The 18,856-nt window shown below is 47.2% G+C and overlaps 1 protein-coding gene across 1 annotated transcript; it reads right to left on the bottom strand.

The window, feature by feature from the left end:
* Positions 1-5: 5 nt before the first annotated feature.
* RAD54L (RAD54 like) lies at positions 6-18,584 on the bottom strand. Its single transcript, XM_048059104.2, has 18 exons — positions 18,511-18,584; positions 18,313-18,393; positions 17,761-17,880; positions 17,013-17,073; positions 15,079-15,214; positions 14,230-14,299; positions 12,109-12,397; positions 11,469-11,593; positions 9,116-9,266; positions 7,780-7,906; positions 5,648-5,722; positions 5,091-5,221; positions 4,873-4,983; positions 4,610-4,733; positions 4,213-4,291; positions 3,927-4,106; positions 2,090-2,253; positions 6-884 (listed from the first exon to the last, which is right to left on the bottom strand). Exons 1-18 carry the CDS (start codon positions 18,511-18,513, stop codon positions 683-685), a joined length of 2,229 nt encoding a protein of 742 aa, XP_047915061.2. The 5' UTR covers positions 18,514-18,584; the 3' UTR covers positions 6-682.
* Between the last annotated feature and the right edge of the window lie 272 nt (positions 18,585-18,856).

Raw genomic sequence — 18,856 nt, 5'->3', positions numbered from 1 at the left:
TCATGTACCATGTGTGTGAATTTTATTACTGGATAGTAATAAATTAAAACACTCTGCTAGATTTGGGGATCCCACCCATAATAAAGCAAGTGGTTTTAGAAATGGATTGACCTTAATTGAGCCTGATTTTCTACTGCCTGCGTGTTCTCTCAGGCAAGATGCTCAGCATAAAAGCTGAGGGTTTTTACAGACCCTTTTGTTCCTGAGTAATCACCAAGGTTCACATTTCATGGCAGAAATGGATCCTGCGTGTTTTTCCCTCTGCAGCTTTAAGTAACAGCTATCAGTGGAAAAAACATGACTGCACATGGAGTGCTCTAACACTGCAGGCTTAACATAAACCAGAAAGCAGGACTTCGCTGAGCAGAGGGCGTATACCACCAGCATGAGAACCAGCACTGAATCTGTGATCAAGTGCACAAGGTCCAGTTATTCCCAGTGTGCTGTTTCTCAGGCATAAAATACAGCAGCAGAGAAAAAGCCCTGAACTCATCGCTGTTGCAGCAGACACTGACCAGTGCTAAGGGCATTTCTGAAACCATTCTGTTCTGTTCTGCTAACCTACAGCCACACAGCAAATCCAGCACGTACTGCTATCCACTGCCCCTTTCCTTGAAAGGGATTAAAGTGAGGCGGACTGCCACAGCAGCCTGCCCTTGCCCCCACGGGGGACAGTAACCTGTTAGGGAATCCCTCGCTGCTCCTCATGGGAGTGGTGATGAAAGGTGAACGTGACAGCAGCATCCCACGCAGCCTTCAGCACAGAGTCCTGCAGCCCCCGCTTGTCAGCACAGTGGTTCCACTGGGAGAGGTCAGAGGTACAGTCAGACCCTTCAGGAGGGGGCCGCACCTGGTGGCCATTCACGCAGCGACGACACTTGATCCTGGAACAGAGTCAGCGCAAGGTCAGTGCAAGGTTCTTCTGTTTTTTTTTTGGCTTATGGGTTGTTTAAAAACGCTGCCCAGTAACATCTGGATTGCCTCTGTCATCTGCAACACTGCAACTGAATTGTCAGGCAGCATGAATTACTGCTGTGTTTCATTTAGACTCACAACCACCCTCTGGCACGCGTGAAAGAGATGGAAAAATTTTGGAAAACCTGTGGTTCTGTTTCTAATGGTGCTTCCCCCTGCGTTTAGCTGTGTAGAAATGAGGCAGCAGGGCCCAGAGTAAATTTGAGATGAATTTCCCTTGAAACGTGAGGAATGTTGCTTAGAGCCAACCTCAAATGAACACCCCCGCTACGAACACATCTTTAGCATTGTGTCGAGCATTGCGTCAAGCTTTCGGAGCTCAGGAGAGCACGCCCTGCTCCAGGCTGCTCTGTCCTGGCTCCTGCCACAGCCACTGGGTTGTGCTCAGGCTGGCTAGGAGACGTCAGGTTGAGCAGCTGCACAAGGAGACAAGGAACAGCAGCAGTCCTGCCAGCAAGGCCTGTTGCCACACAGACAAGACACTTATACAGAGCTAAGCTTCGAGTCAGCTTAAAACTAATCTTCTTCACTTCTTGCTTGAATTAAGTCTTATTAACCTTCCCAGTGAAGCATTTTCCTGCACTCTGTTGTGTTTCTGGTGACTATGCCACCACAGGCCTTGGGGGCTGGGGGAACAGAAGGAAGGGCAGACAATGGAGCATAGGATTTTCGAGTGCTCAGAGCAGCACTTGGGTTGGCCTCCTGAGCTCTTAGCAGATGGAAAGCCCTGGCAGCGGAAGTAGCTCAGCATCTTGGCATTTGGAAATCAGGCAAACCACAAAGAGAAGGAATGGCAAGGAAGGACCAAGCTGGAGTCCACCAACTTGGAACAGTTCTGATCAATCCCTCTTTCTCAATATTTCACAGCCTCCAAACAAAGGCAGCTAACAAGTTAGGTTGCTCACTCACCCAGCCAGTGCAGCTTTTCTAACATAAAAGTAGGAAGGCAGCAAGGAATTGCTAATCTCCAGGTGGTTAACAGCTTCAGAAACAGCCACTTGAGGCCCTCCATTTTTGAGCTTCCTCCTGCTGCCTGTGGGACCACTGAATCAGCAGACCAAACTGAGGAGCTTTTGGTGACCCCATCCGTTCCGTTACTATCCAGTATACTCACTTGTCGTGGGTGTCACTTGTGGTGGTCTCATTCAACGTGAACAGCTCCTTGAGCTCCCCGAGTGAGAAGTGCCGTTCCACATCCTGCTCCTCATCCACCACACAGCTGCTGAGTGCCTTCTTGTGGGTCTGGCGCTGGAATATCTTCTCCTCTATGGTCCCTGTCTACAGAAGAGAAGGCCAGAGTTGAAGCACAGTCGGGATGCTAGGGTAGAGCACTGCATTGGGGAAGTGTCACAGAGCAAAAGGCAATCAGGACATAAGCTGTCAGGGCCATCGAGTGCCTTGCCAGACCAGTACAGATGTGAGGCACGTGTTATCAGCTGTACTCTGACCAAGTCCCACATGGTTACTGATCTAACCCTACTCTGCTTCTCTTGTCTTTCTCTGTGGCCACAGGAGTGGATCCCACTGGGATACGGATGAGGAAGAGGTGGAACTACCACTTGTGTCTGGAGCTCACACACTGCACCGGGTTATGTTGATGGGAAGAAAGGAAAAGTGCCTCCTTGCAGAGCACAAGCCTTCAAAGTCATGAAACCACAATCCTGGTGACAGCCCAGGCCACTGAGGTCAAGGCAAAAGTTTGCTCCCCAGTTCCTGCCCAGCCTAAAATTCCTGCAAGCAGCTTTCCTTTCCAGCACTTGCCCTTGTTAGCAGTTCATCACTAACACCCTTGCCAGAGGAGGCTCAGTAGTGCGGGAGTTAATAACAGCACTGTTTGGTAGAATCAGCTGGTAAACTACAAGACAAGACATTGGAGAGCCATGAAATCACTAGCATTGCTTGGCATTGCCTGCTTTGACTGGAGCACTCTCAGTCAGACGCTCCAGGGGCCAGACGACGAAAACCAAAAAGCAACAAGAGCTAGCCTTGGGTCAGAAGAGCATCAGCAGTGTTTGCTGATTCACCCACGCACAGATCAATCCCACGTTCTGTCTGGAGGGAGATGACTACTTCTAAAACAGATGTGCATAGAAGTCAGTATGTTACATTTTTGAAGCAAAAAATGAGAAGAAAAACGTCTGTTTTGCAATTAAATGTAATACAAAGGTGTGGAGGGGTTAAGTCAGATTTGCAGACGAGTTTGGTAATTCTAAAAGCAAAGGAGCTGCCTGCTTCCAGGTGCAACCAGGTCAGAGAAAAAGCGGAACAGCATAAGGAAGAAAAGGGCAAAGAACATCTATTTTGTCAAAGTAAAATAACTATTCATCAAGGAACACAAGTTTACAAAAAAGGTCATCCTGAACAAGATGAAGTAAAGGTGAACTGAGAGGTGAAGGTGAACAAGGGCATAGAGAAGACATTTCTGAAGAGTAATCACTACCGATACTCCCACACGAACTGTTACGGTAGTGGCATGGAAACATTAGTCATCATCATGCTTCTGCTTACAGAGCAGTTACCCCATGTAGGAACTGGTAGCCCCATTCCAAAAGCTGCTGTAGTTCTGTGAATGTAGTCACTTTTTATCAAGCACATTGATGCCCAGCTACAACAGGCTGCAGCCAGCTTGGTAAACAGCAACTTCAGCATCAGACAGCCCATGAAATTGAAGTCGTCAGATGCCTTAATGACTTCAAAAAAGCATTTAGCTGGAAAGCCTCAAGTGTTTCTATTTCTCAGAAGTCAGTCGTCATTAGAAATCAAGGCCTGCGGTAACGACCTTTCAGCTTGAGCGTTCATTGTTTTCCCCAGCAATTTATCTTAAGGACAAGAAGCAACCAAGTTCTGGTCTGACACAAAAGGGTTCTCTCCCTTCTGGTTCCAATCACACCAGCTGCAGTCCGGGCTGGCACTGAGAACCCCACGGGGAGGAGGCGAGAAAATTAACTCACTGAAAGCAGTCGATAGATGTAGCATGTCTTCTTCTGGCCATCCCGCCACACACGAGCCATGGCCTGTTCATCGTTAGCTGGATTCCAGTCTGGGTCAAACATAACCAGCCTGTTAGCCCCGATCAAATTCAAACCGCAGCCGCCTGCTTTGCTGCTTAGCATGAAGATGAACTCAGGGCTCTGGGGAGAAAGGGAGGCTTGGATTAAACGACAGAGGCAGCTACACTTTACTCACAGCTCTAAGAACTGGCAGGAGATCTGCCCACATCTGGCAGGTTCTACTTACTGAGGGGCTGTTAAATCGCTCCACAACCTTCGCTCTCTTTTTAATGGACATGGTGCCATCCAGCCGGACGTATAAATACCTAGAATATACGATGTTTACTACCATCTGACTGCTGTGACCTTTAGAGCATCCTACTTAGAAGACAAAAACCTTCCCCAAACTGCCTTGTAACAAGGGCCTAGGCTTTAGAAGCTTTTGCATCGGGCCAGAGCTTTTCTGCTGAGTGACCCCAGTAGCCAGAGCCCAAGCCACGTTAATTCCAATTCAGGAACATCTGAGGTACATGACAGGTCAAAAGTTCCTGCTGACAGAAGCTATAAAAATAGGCAGTTTCTTTTACAGTGTAGGCTGCAAGTACAATCTTGCAGGATTAGACAAATGAAGCCCAAAGACAAACCTTCTGTTCCTGCAGAGCTTTTCAAATAGGTCCAGTGTCTGAGTGTAGTTAGACACTAAAACCACCTTGTCATTACTGGTGCTTTTTGTAACAGCAAGGATGTAGTCCAAAACCAGCATCTTTCCTGGATAAAAAAGAAAGAAGAAAGCAAGCTAGAAAAGAAGTTCCCAAATTCCTGACCTTGGAGGGTCACTTAATAGGACACTACACTCCTCATGGTTGCGTGTTAGTCAGCACATTTGTACCATTAAGCTCCACAGTACCTGAAAGCTGGGGCTCCACAGATTTGGTGCTGTAGCCAGCAGGGAACAAATCCAAGGCTCCCATAAATCCTTCTTCTTCTTCCACGCACTTATCATAAATAAGGGCAGGGTCTAGAGGACAAACAGAGCTCAGAGTCTGTGGAATGCACAACAGAGACCCAAAAAAACACCAGTGTAAAAAAAAAAAAAAAGCCCATTACACCAGTGGAAGAACTCACGATTGCAGAGTTTCTTTAGGGAAGTGATAGAAGAGAGAGATGACACGTTGATCTTGCCCTCCTTCAGCTCCTCCACTGGCTTGGCTTGCTTCAGGAAGTTCTTGTAAAGCTCAGCCTGCAGAGGTGTCAGCCTGAAACAGAGTAAGAGCCCTGCAGTCACCCTGCCCCCAAACCAACACCTCTCCTCCTTCATCTACACAGTGGCTTCATTTTAGCTCTAGCACCCATTTTTAGCTACAGCCCAGACAGCCTAGAACTGCCTCCAATACTGGTGGTGGATTGCTGATCTCTCTGCCCAGAGCTGAGAAAGAAACTCACAGATACTCGGCATAGCCCAGGACTCTGCTCCACACAGCTGCCCAAAGCATGCCAGTCACCTGGCAAAACCCCCAGCTGTGGGTTGTCTATCCCTGCTTCAGCAGGCAAAGCAACATACTGCAATCTTATTCCTAGAGGGAAGCAGTCACCACAAGCATAGACGTCACGGCTTTTTGCAGCTTTTTAGTCCTTTCTGTTGCTCCCCCACTCTCCCAGGCAGGGCATAAGCTTTCCAGTACCTGCAGCAGACCACCTGCTCTATCTTCACTGGCAGGTATTTGGAGAGAATGTCCGAAGTCCTTCGGATTAAACACCTGCAAAGACGAAAACAAAGATCAGATGCTTGAATGACAACAAAACCCTGTTTTATCAGTATCATTCCTCGTGAGCTCAACACAAAGCTTTGACATCTTATCTCTAAAAGTCTGTGACGATCCAACACATGGCAGAAGCTGGACACCCACCACCCGCTAAGCGGCTTCATCAGCCCATGCTACAGAAGCCAGGACAGCCCGCTACCTCTGTGAGGCTCCCAGCTCCTGTTCGTGAGATTTGGAGGGATCAGGCATAATCACACCTAACAAAGCCCAGTCCCTTAGCAGAGAAGTTCAGCTCTTCCTCAAACTACCAACAGCATTATCAACTTGCATGACAGCAGACCAGTGGCATGGACAGCAAACAGGGAAAGGATTTAACCACCACACACAATGGACAGAGCCCAAAGCAGTCAGCTCCTCTGGTAACTCAGTAGCCATCCTCAGCCAAGGTGGGTTCGTTGTCTGGCCCACGACGTGAGCTCACAGCATATCCTTTAGGGCTCTGGAAATGCCCCATGAATAGTTCTACCATACTTCAGAAAAGATGGGATGGACTAGAAAAAGTGCTGAACTGAACAACCAGAATTTAAAAAAAAGTGCAGAAACCCAGTTCTGCCAGGAAATATCAAAAATATGATGTTACAAAATCCACAGAAGCAAAGACAGCAGGGATGTATCACAGCTCTAATATCTGTCAAAGGCTGTTAAAGAAAAGAATAATCTGGTCTCCAAACCCATAATCAGTAGGATGAAAAGTCACAGGCTTAAACTGCACTTAGAAAGATTTAGGTTACACATTAAGAGCATTTTCTAACTGCAAAGACAGTGATGCCCCGGAAAAAATGTCCTGAGCAATTTGTGAGGTCTCTAGTGCTGAGTGGAAATTAAGTTATGGGATGCTTTAGGTCCAACACCCTCTGCCTTGGTACAGCCAGATGGATTAGAAGCCTTCTCCAGGGCATTCCAGCCTATGATTCCACATACCTTTGGATCACTGCGACATTTGTAAATCCAACCGATTCACCTGTTATTGCCCATGCATTTCATTTTCCCCATTTGTATATTATGATTGTTGCACAATAAAGGAAAGAACACAGACCTCACCACAGTCAGGCACAAGCATTCCGGAACACACTTTTACATCCCTTTTGGATCAACTAAAGAAATAATGCACCTCAAGAAAGAATAAGCTCTTCTCCTAGCCTTTTCTTTCTCTCAGTCTTCTGCAAGCTGACCTGAGTCAAGGCCACGGCTGTCTCTATAGAGAGGATATACTGTGTGAAATCAATTTACCATGGCTGTGAGCTGCTAGACTGTATTTGTGATGGTTGCAAAAGCTAAGATTAAGAAAGAAAAAACAATGATGATAGTACTGCTAAGAATTCAGAAGAGCATCTAGTAAGAGTTATTAGGGGGTAAGTGATTGCCAGCAGATGTGGAGACACTGCTTGTATTCATCAACATAAAATAAACCAGATTTAAGCACATACTAAAAGTCAGAGAAATAAGACTGCATTTTGCTTGACAGAGGTCCTACCTAGGGATCAAAAGTCACATCTCTGATGCTAGCATACTAATCCCATCTACAGAGCAAACAGCTGTGAAAGCATGAGCTGGACTATTCTGTGACTTGGGCATCACCAGCAAGCTAAGCAACACCCCTCATACTCTGTCTGCTACTCATAGCTGGGTCAGATGGATCTGCAGTCGGACCCCATCTACGCTGTAGTTACGTTAATGCAAATAAAAGGACGCTACCTGACTGTTCAGACACCAAGAGAAAACTGAAACGTAAGAGCCAAATCCTGAGTCAGTATCTGAGTACATCTGCTTGGGGGTGACCGCAGCTGACTGTGCCATTTCAATGTGCTACTTTTCAGACTAAAGCTACACGTCACGTAGATTTCTTAGGCAATAAACACTTGCACAATCACTTACTGAATAGACTTAACTGGCAAGGGAATTTGTTACAGCTACAACTTTAATTTGGGAACGTATCGATGCACCAAGGGTTTATGCAAAAGCTCTGCAAAGAGAAGAGGGATGAAGTTCACCTGTTCACAATGCTGATCAGCTCCTTAAGCCTCTCTTCTCCTTTTTGTCGCTCAGCATCACTCGCATCTGCATCTCTGCCTTTCAAGATGGGTAATTCAAAATGTCTTTTAAATTCCTGTGCAGTCCCTGCACAAACAGAGATGAAAAGGTGACAACTCCTACCAAATAACCTTTGATCAGTACCCCCACAGCCCCACTTATCATACCATAAGCATGTGGCCCAGCAGATAAAACAAACTCTTGCCCCATCAGCGCAATTTGGTTTTTGTTCTGTCCGGGAAAGATTCAAACAAGGCAGGCAAATCTGTACAACAGCAGATTATTTTCTATTGTAACAACGCTGCACTGCCAAAGCTAATGCAAGTTTAGTTAAACCCAGGTCCCATGAGGCACATACTGATTTGCTCACATTCCAGCTACAGTTTTACTCCCAGAGTTTGTCCTTGCAAACACCAGTGCAGACATTACGTGTCTGTTCCAAAATTATTTGCAATCAGTTCCTTGCTACTGCTCACAGGCTGAAAGAGGGAAAGTGACCACTGCACACATATAACTCTGATAGCACTACTTAGAGTGTTAACCTCATCTCAGAGAGAAAGTGCAAGTACAGGGAGACTAGTTTTGCCTAAAGCACAAGTCAAGGGACAAAAAAAATGTACAAAAAAATAAAAAAATGAAGCACGTGGAAATAACATCTGCCACAACATACACCGTATCACCATGCTCAAGCCACTTCAAACTCCTACACCAGATAGGTACAGAGACAGCGGAAGGAAGCTGTCTTCCAGGCCACCTCTGTACTCAATGCAAAGAGCATGTCACGTCAAACCCTGCTCTGGACAGAGCCTCTCCCACAAAGGCATCGTTCCTGGCCTAGATTGCTATTTTGCTATAGCCTTTGAGTCTTGTGGGGAGTATCGTTACAAGCTGGCTCTTCCAGCTCAGCCACTCCTGCAGTATCTCCAAACACTTATTATCATAGAAACTCCTAGCCTAAGTGGACACTTTGGCTGACCAGTATAGCTACGTAAGATCAGCCATGTAGTACTCACGGTCACATATCATCTTACCTTAATAATTAATAAACCCTCTAAAACTGTCTGATTCAAATACTTTAAACTGAAACAGAGCTCTAATCATGACATAATCTTGCCTCTAGACAAGAGGATCTTGACCTAGACTTTTCTAGACTCAAACTGAAGGAGAATTAAGTCTCCAATCTGCATGTGACCTTTCCTCTCACCAATGTCTTGCTTGCTGCTCTCACCGGTAATCAGGGAAGGCCTTGCCAGCAACTTCCCCCTTCCTCATGTCTCACACATTTTTATTTCTTACCTAGGATGCCGGAATTGACAAAATGCACCAGGCTGAAATATTCAAGCAAGTCATTCTGAATGGGGGTGCCTGAGATGAGGACTCGCCGAGGTGTATTTAAGCTGTTGAGAGCCTGGTATGTTTGGTTTTCAGAGTTCTTCAGTCTGTGGCCCTTTGAAAAAGAGAACACAAATGCAACTGATAAATCTAGTGGTCGTGATGGGAAGCAGCTTGGAGACCCTTATCAGGACTGACATGTCATGTTTGTCACAATCTACCTCACAGCTTTTCCCGTTCCTGGTAGTACAGTAAGTGTTTTACGTGTATTCAGCTGCTGTGACACACATCTTTTAGAAGGAAGAACCTGTCGGGAAATCTGAAGTCACTGTGATGAAACACGGCATTTCCATTACAATATTCCCAGACTAGCGATGTCTGAGTCACCCCCAGGCAAGACAGCCTGCCATGCCAATGCTGACACTCGTGAGCTCCAAGAACTGTTTCCCAATCAAAGCCAAGAACGCTTTCAGTTACCAACATCAGGCACTGAACTCTTGGCCTTGCATCGTCCAAGGTCAAGATCATCAAGTCATTCACACCACCTATACTCAGAACTGCCAGGCCATTGCACGCTAATAAAAGAGGTTCTGCATCAACAGGCAGTAATCCAAATACGGGCCCATTTCCCGATCTAAAAAGGGGATGAGGTGGAAAACAAATTGCTCTACATCAGTGTTTCGCAGCATGTGTTCCATGGCCACTTATGGCCTGGAAGAACTGGAAGGAGAAATGAAAAATGACTTTCAGGAAAAAGAAAAGAAAGACTTAAGAAAGAAAACACATCCACAAATACATGAGAAAATTAAAAAAAAAAAACTAACAACACAGGAGTGGAACAAATCAAAGCAAGAGAAGAACATTTGAAGTCTGCTTCATTTTCCACAAACTGTTACACTGACACTGTATGTACACACTTGGGACTACTGAGGCCTCTGATTCCCAAAGGATGACAAACAAAGCCCCCTAAAGTGCTGCAAAACCCTACGAGACAGCTAGGAAAAGCAGTTCTATTAGCATCTGAGTGTTTCGATGTAGGACAAAGCCTAGGTGGAGAGATGCTTGTTACAGGAGCCAGATTACTTCAGAGACAAGTATTTACTGGGAACACAGGGAAGATGCAGAGCCAAGGACCTGAATTCCCAGCAACCCAGCTGCTGGCCTGCCCCAGGGGCACGGAGAGGTGGAGGCAGTCAGAGTCAGTGCCTAGAAGGCAGATGCAAGTTATCTTAGTCCTGGGGACACTCTTTACATTTGTCTCAGCAGTTTCAGCACATACAGAACCAAACCACCGGGTGGCACCACTTTTTAACAAATCTCTAACAGGCCACAGAGAGAAGACAGAGTTGGCTGAGGGCCCCAGCTTTATCATTTCAGGGAGGCAGAGGGCATTTGCCTTTTTTCAGAATCTCTTTGCCCCTCACTAACTGTAGGCATAAATACGTAATGATAGAGGAAAACACAACTCAATTTCAGCCATGTGAAAACGCAGCTTGAAAGCTCAGGCCTGGCAAAGCTACAGCCAGCAGCCAGGCAGCAGGGAGTCAAGCGAGGTCTGCTTGTTCTTGAACAAGCAGCACCTGAGGTACCCTCCCAGCCCAGATTTCCTCCCTCTGCTGCAAGCAGTAGGCTCCACAGAGGGGAAGAGAGTCCTGCCATGGGGGAATCCTTCAAACTCTCACACAAACACAGAAACAAATCTTCTGAGCTTGTGACTCCAAAGAGCAGGCCACTCCCCTACTTCCTCTGTGCCAAGAGAACAGATACCTTGGGAAACAGGACTGCTGGTTAACTGGCTCTCCTGAGGTCCTGACCCTATTTCCATGAGCCGTCCATTGTCCCCTGGAGAAGCACAACAGCACCCTATTACCCCGTCCTCAGCAGGATTCAGGCCTGGACAAAGAGCCTTAGAATATGGAGATTTGGAACATTACAGCTAGAGCAGCAAAGCAGCCTAGCAGTCAGGGAGTAGGGAAAAGGGTGAATAAAACCTGGGTTCAACAACTGACTTGATGCACTGCCCTCAGCTTCTAACAAAAAGGGACCATGACAGGTACCTTCCTCCACATCACAACTTGAGACCGCCAGACAATGGGCTGAGAGCAGCCAATACAACACACGAATGCATGGTGAAATCATTTAAGGCTTGGAGAGACCTCAGGAGTCTCCAGCCCAGCCTCTTGCTCAAAACAGAGCCAAGTTAAAAATTAGTGGAGAGAACATAAGGCTCAATCACCTCCCACCTTTTAAGAAGCAAGATTTGTCCTGATCTCAAGAAAACATCAGGGATGTATTCTCCTTAGAAATTCCCCCATACCTCATCACATATGACCAGCCCAACACTGCCCTTCTGTAGTGCCTCAGCGTGAAGTCGGAAGGTCTCATAGGAGATGATCAGGATGGGTGAAGGCACTCGCACACCACGCTGGTTCATAAAGCCAACTGTGGATGGAAAGGGTGAAAAGGAGAAAGAAGGATGAAAAGAGTAATAGTAAAAGAGTCCAAACTGTGCAATCAAAATCAATCCTTCTGCACTAAAAAAAAAAGAGGAAAACCTTTTTGTTTGTTTCAATGCTGCTGAACTCTGACAAAGAGCTGGTTCCTCTGTAGGCACCCTTTCCACCCACATATAGCAATGACACTTTCCCCATAACTGCTCCCATTTCCATCCCCCTCCCACCTCTGCCCAGTCCTGTCCTAGCTTCTGTCTGGAACAAAGACAACACACAGGGACTGCCCTGTCTTAATCACACAACTGGACTTGGGTTATTCCAAAAGAGCAAGCATTATCGAACAGGCAGTGACCCGATCTAAACATGTTAGAAGGAAATTTTCATCAGTTTCCAGTGCTCTAATGACAGCTCACAGACGCTCACATCAGCTGCTGTATAGGCTTCTTCCAACACAAGATTTTGACCTACGTCAACCGACCGCACCATTCGCAAACATTTCTGTACCTAGCTTACGGTCAATCTCTTCTTTGGAGCCTCCGTCAATGGCCAGTGGCTGGATCCTTCCCCCCAGCCATTTCTCTACTTCATTGTACCAGTTTCTCACCAGGCTGGAGGGAGACACCACCATGGCCTTCTCAATTTCAGGCTTGCAGTCTGGACTTTGCCGGAGAAGCGTCCACATGAGAGTGATGCACTGCAGGGTTTTGCCCAGCCCCATCTCGTCTGCCATGATACAGCCATGACTCCCAGGGATCCGCCGGCTCGTCACGCACTCCCAGAGGAATTTCACTCCCTGCCAAGAAATTGTTCTGTTAGAGCAGGATGGGGACATCCACAGAATGACAACTTCATTACAGCTTTATTACTGCATTGCACAGGACTGATATTACAACAAACAACATATCCGTGTAGCACGTCCCAAGGGATGTGCAGCATTCTAATGAGAGAGGGAAATCACCCAAGACACAGCTAAAATTCAGCCCCACCTAGTTTGAGAAAACATTACTGGTGCTGACAATTCGTAACATGTACACAATTTCACTGTGTTTTAACTCTACAGTTATAACTAGCTCCCTGACTTGAATTCCCCAACATTTCTACCCTTGGCCAGGCTAGTTAGGCCCAGGCCATCAGCTAACATGCATCAATCAATGCAAATATATGTTAAGCATCTTAACAACACCCATTGGACTACCCAGTCTTGTCTCTACTCCCTGATTAACTCAGAATACCCTCAGCAGCCCTCATGCCTTCTGCCTAGAAGCACAGAACCACTATGACTCACTCACCTGGGGACTCAAAGTCCAAAGCAGATTTAGCTTCAGAGAAGGAACAGAGCTGAGGTTATAGCTCATGTCACGTGGTGGAAGAGCTCAGCCCGTTTGTTAGGCTTTGACACATCACCAGGACAGGATAAAAGGGGAAGAAAAAAAAGACTCTGCAAAGTGTTCTATCATGTGACGATAGAGAGTCAAAGAAAACCTGGGGCATTGTCCTGGCTGTCAGCCGAGCAGGGAGTGACAGAAGACTTGAACACACCTCTACAAATTCCCGCCTGTACATTCCACTGTACAGGACCAGAAGATAGACCACTTGCACTTCCAAGCCATTTCCTTTCTTTCTTAGGCTCTTAAAAGCATGCTAATGAAGTTTATTAAATAATTGTTCAACTGGTTCAAACGCACTACAGACCAAAAAAAATGGAAAAAAATTGGCTGGGGAACCAGTTCAGTAACCTCCCAGCAACCAGGCAAATTACATGACAAGGAGCAAAGCTGCACCACAGGCTGGGAGCATCAGCTGAAAAAGCAGCGCAGGAATCTCAGCAGGCAACGACCGATCAGTCAGACTAGAACAGAGACTGCTTTTTGAGCAGCTGTCAAAAAACAGACAATGTGCTCAGGATACCAATATAACTATCCTTACCTGACAGAAGTGCCAGCAGGCAGGATCTTACCCAGAACAGAGTGCCTCCAGCTATATAGCCGAAGGCCAGCATTATGATGGGTCATGGGTTCAGCACCAACTCTGAGATAAAAGAACAAACCAGGAGCAGCCTACAGCGCTCTCAGAGCCATCTGAAGATCTCCCATGCAGGGAAACAACAGGCTTGACCTGCTTAGCCCGAAGATCAGCAATAACGGCTTCCACCAGTGCTGCCTCTAGGCTTAAATGATATTATACTGCATCCATGATGAATCTCAAACTCTGCAGATATCTACACTAGGTATTTGGGGATTAGTACCCACTGCTTCAATATTGTGATGTTCCACATTTTATGACAATGATTTTAAGTGCTCTCCACCTGTAAATTCCAAGTCTCCCTAGGTCACTGATGGTTCACAACCACAAAGGACACACAGGACTGTTGTAACACTCCCAGATCACCCTCTTGCTTAATGCAGGACAGAATATTTACACCATACAGGCCTCTAAGACGATGGTTAAAACAAACATTTCACTTTGTTTTTGCAACAGACCAGAGTCTGTTGTCCCAGGCTGCTAGTTTGTGAGGGCTGTGCAGACCTCACAGCTGGTGAGCAACAATTACAGCAGAGGGACTACAGCTTTCTGAAATGCACCAAGTCCTCCAGCCATACTCTCACGTCCTGGTTGAAGACTTACTTCTCTCTGATGAGGCCGTAAAACACGGCTGAGGACAGGATCCACCACGACATGGACAGGTACTTTGTCCCTGCAGGAGAGTCAAGAAAGATGACAGTATGATTAATGCACTCAGCACAGCATTAGGTTTTGTTTTTTTCTTTAAATCTCAATGCTATTCTGAGGACTCCTCAGTGGCATAAAGGAAGCAACTACCAATAAAAGTGAAAAAAGGATGAATTCAGTTCTGAGAACAGAGTTACACAGGCCTAATCTACTATCTAGTGTCAGTGCCCTAGAACAAGGGCAGAACTTTATTCAGAAAGGCATTTAAAAGTCATTATTATTTTCCTTGTCTCAATAAGAACACTGTAATTGCATTACTGGAGAGACCGAATCAAGGAACATCCCCTTCTGTCTATGACTATCTAGCTGACAGCCCTTTTAAAGTTACAATGGCACAGAAGGAACTATGTCAGAATAAAAACCATTAGGCAGCCTAACATTCGACTGTCAGTCATCTCCCTCTTGCTGTCCCTATACACTGATGTTTCCTGAGCCATAAGATTTTCTAAACAGCTTCTACATGTGTGCATCCTCATTCCCTGCAACAGGTTTTAATTTTTGATGAGCGGGAGATCACAGCGGGAGATCACAGCGGGAGGCTGTGGAAGAAGGCAAACAATCTGGCATGGGCATATGCCTTCCTTTGACTGTTGCCATACCTGAAGCAACTCGGAGGCAGAATACTTGGAACCCAGCTTTCCTCGATGTCCAGACCCCAGCTCAGACAAAAACAGGAAGAAAGCACACAAACCTACACGTACAAGGAGGTCAGAGCTGAAGCATTTGCACCAGGTGATGACTCACTTGTCTATTTTCAGCTGTTCGTGGGCACTCAGCAGTGGGGGCTCATACAGAACCAGAGCTCCTTCCTCAAAAGGGTCATGGAGAGGACTCCTCAGCCCTGCCCGCTTGATACCCAGCGCCCGCAAGCCTGTTGGCCCTGAAAGCAAACACAGTCACAAGTCAAAGAACAACTTCCAGAAGAAAGCAGAGCCTTGCAGAAGCATCTGATTAAATTTAGAAATGGTGAATTAACTGCGTGCAGTGCTGAAGTGGAGAAGACAACTGTTGCAGACAGCAAATCTACGGAGGGCACTTGTTTGGCAGCGCTCTGCCGGCACACAGTGGGTAGTTCTGCCACAGGGAAGAAGGAGCAGAGGCAAAGATGGAGCAGTGGCACTGCCCGTGCTGGGTGCACCAAAGTGGGAGCAGCTGGGTGCAGCAGATGCCAGCTATGCTGGCATACAATAGGACACGCTAACTTGCAAGGTGACTGATGTTGTCACACCAGATCGGAGCCACAAACAGGCACAATGCTTCCCTTCGGGCACCACAGACACTCCTAGTACTCAAAGGTGGCTGTTTCACTTTTTTGAAAGACAAGCAGGATTCAAGGAATTCAAGGAATTCAAGAATTCAAGCTTCAGCAGCTCAAAAAATACATTTCCATGTACCTTGTATGTACTGGGACAGAGCCTCTTTTTGGATCATCTAATCCAGGCTCAGCAAGAGCTTTATCTTTTGCACAATGTCAAGAAGAAACCTCTAGACATTAAGAAGTTCTACAGTGTTATAGTTAGAACCATACTGCCATTACATAGTCTAGGGTATTATTTTTCTCTCTGCTGAGCAATAGCAGATGTTTGGCATTGCAGCAAATCTCTCAGAAAAGTAAAAAAAATAATAAAAAAATAGGAGGAGTCCATTTTCCTAGTGTTATATTTTGATTGTACCGTTTTGGAATTGAGATTACCATAGAAAGAACACAGACAAATCACTTCTCCTGTCAAAATTCAGCTCAAAGACATCTGAGTCCTAGGAGACAACTATGCTCCCAGGATTGATTTTGCTTTGGAAAGAATCAAGCGGGGTCAATTCCCCTACTGCTTGCAAAATCAGAGTGTATCACAAGTCGAGACAACGATGCCTCCACATCAAGAAAGAGTAAAGGAAAGAATCTCACCTCCCAGTTAAGAGAGGAAGGTAATGGTCACAGAAATCAGCTTTTACAGTTACAGGTCCACTTCAGGCTCCTGATAATTCTGCTTTTCCTACAAGCTAAGAACTACGTCAAACAAACTCTTCCAGGGCCACTCATTTAATATGCAGCCTGGCTGAACATGCCTACAGACATATTTTAAAACTAATGTCTGAGTGAAACTGACTGACCCATCTTTCAATTTTTCAGCTGGATAGTGAAGGGAAAGAAGGGGTCAAGAAACGCCCCATTTGTTTCTGAGATCTTCCGTTCCCTGATTCAAAACCAGCTGAGGCTTTGAAGTTCAAAACTACCCTTGCTTTGAAGATCACCTTGAGACTCAGCATACCAAGCAAATTTGAAAGAACTGTCTTTTTCACCCTGGCCTTCTGTCTGTTCGTACCATCAGGGTATTGTTTAGGTGATAAATTTCCATGGCTTAGAATTCATCTTGCTTTTGTGTTTGTTATGTGGTGTACAACCTTCTGGCACTACATCAAATACATAACCATAAGAATACAAAATCCAGTTCTGAAATGCAGGATTATCCAAACTAAACACAAGTAAGAAATACGAAGACTTTGCTAAGACTGGTGTATTTTTCTTTTGGAGTTAAATCAGAATTTCTGGAACACATGCATCATTCCAAAAGAAAAAAAACACCCACACAATAATCCCCACAGACATATTTGACAGGCCAGAGCATTACCTGTTTTACTGGAGTCAGAGAACACAGAATCCTTAAACCTCCTCATCTTACCTTTATAATTTGGAATGGGGATTCTGAAGGGTTTGGATAAAATGCTGCGGATAAAAGCCTCCTAAGAATTCAGAAAGAAAACACGCTTCAGAAGTTTGAAATCAGAGATCGGTCAAGACAGCAAGCCTAAAACGTGTTTTGAGAACTCAGTTTTGCCAAGTGTTGAGAGTCCCTCTATTCAATCTTTTCAAGCTCCAACCCCAACTATTTTCAAAAATATCCAAAAGGAAGAAAGTAAAAGAACAGCACAACTTCTCCACCAGCACCTCCACTTTTCAAAGCTATTTTCCTTTGGGTTTTCCAACACATGAAACTGACTTTCATGACTCCGCCCTCTTAAATCCACTGGCATTACTCACTTCTTTAAATCCTCCCTAACCTCAGTAATTCGGTCAGGCAATTTACCCCAGCAAAGGGGCTGAGTTGCACGAGTGGAAGCCCAGAGAGCACAGAGCAAGTAGACAGCACCCGCAACGTGTGTGTGGAAAGCCAGCCACATATCTCAGCACAGTCCTTTGCCCAGGCCCTACAGAACTCTTATTCAGGCTTTCCAGTGTCGAAGGTACCCCCACCACAACTCCTTCAGCATGACGTGACTGGAACAAGCAAAGGTCCCTCCTAAAAACCATGCAGGACTTGTAACACCACTGAGCGTTACATATAACCTGAGATTATATGGATCTATGGAACCACCCGGGCTCTCCATACGCAACCCAGCCGCCGTGGGCCGGCAGAAACACCCACTCACATGCTGACTGCTATCCAGGCAGCGGGGCCCGTTGGTCAGCTGAGCCAGGGGCTTACGGAAGGGCGACCTGTAGCATTCCCCGCTCTCCGTCTCGCTGCCAGCCTTCCGTCTCTTCTGATTCTGAAAAACAAAATCAAAACAAAACTCAGGGCCGTCTGGCGAGGCCGGCAGACAGATGTGTCGCTGTCACGCTCGGTAGGCGCCCAACCACGCAGACATCCCACAGCTGGCTGCGCGCCTGAGCAGAGCCCATCATCACCACCCACCTCAGCTGCCAACGGGCAGCACCAGGGTCACTAAACCCTACAGCCAAGCTGCACGAAGGCTGCAACCCCCTCCTCATCACGAAAAGAGACCCCGGACCCCACAAAACCCTCCCCCAGACCCCACAAAAGCAGGCTTGTCCATACCAAGACCCACCCCACAGCCCCCCAAGGCTCCCTGACTGAAATCCGCCCCAAATCCGCCCAGTTCCGCCACCTTCCCCTCACACAGCGGGGGAAGGAGACCCCTGGGGGTGGGTGTGGGGGGGGGTTGTCGCCCCTCACTCACCGCCGGCGGGGCCGGGTGCCAGTCCTCCTCCTCGCCGCCCGCCTTCCTCTTGGCCAGCTGGCTGGGGGCCAGGCTCCTGCGCTGCAAGAGAGGGGCAGGGGGATGCAGACGGGGGGGGATGCGGGCAGGGGGGCGAAACGTGAGGAGGGCACCGGGGCTGGGGGGGCCGCGCTCCCCCGCCCCACACCCCCCACTCACCATCGCCTCACGGAGGGGGGGGGGGGAGGAGGGGGCGCGGAGCGTTGGGCGCGCGCCGTCCCCGAGGCGGGAAAAGCGCGGGCGCGCTGTGGCACCGCCCCCCCCCCTCCCCCGGCAGAGCGCTAGGCGCGGCCGAGCGAGCGCCGAGCTGCATCGAGCCGCTCGGCGTGCTGGGGGGGGGGGGGGGGCTGACAGACTGACAGACTGACTGACAGACTGACTGACAGACAGACTCGCCAAGGAGGCCTGGGAAGGGGCAGCTGCCCTCCCTTTATAACCCTAGTGATAAATAAACTGCCGATTCTGCACCGTTTCGTGCCTTACCTACGTAATTCCCCCCTTGGCC

Source organism: Anser cygnoides, chromosome 8, assembly GCF_040182565.1.
Source record: "Anser cygnoides isolate HZ-2024a breed goose chromosome 8, Taihu_goose_T2T_genome, whole genome shotgun sequence".
In the NCBI taxonomy this organism is placed as follows: domain Eukaryota; kingdom Metazoa; phylum Chordata; class Aves; order Anseriformes; family Anatidae; genus Anser; species Anser cygnoides.
The sequence above is the reverse complement of the archived record's forward strand: the minus strand, read 5'-3'. Positions and strand labels throughout refer to the sequence as shown.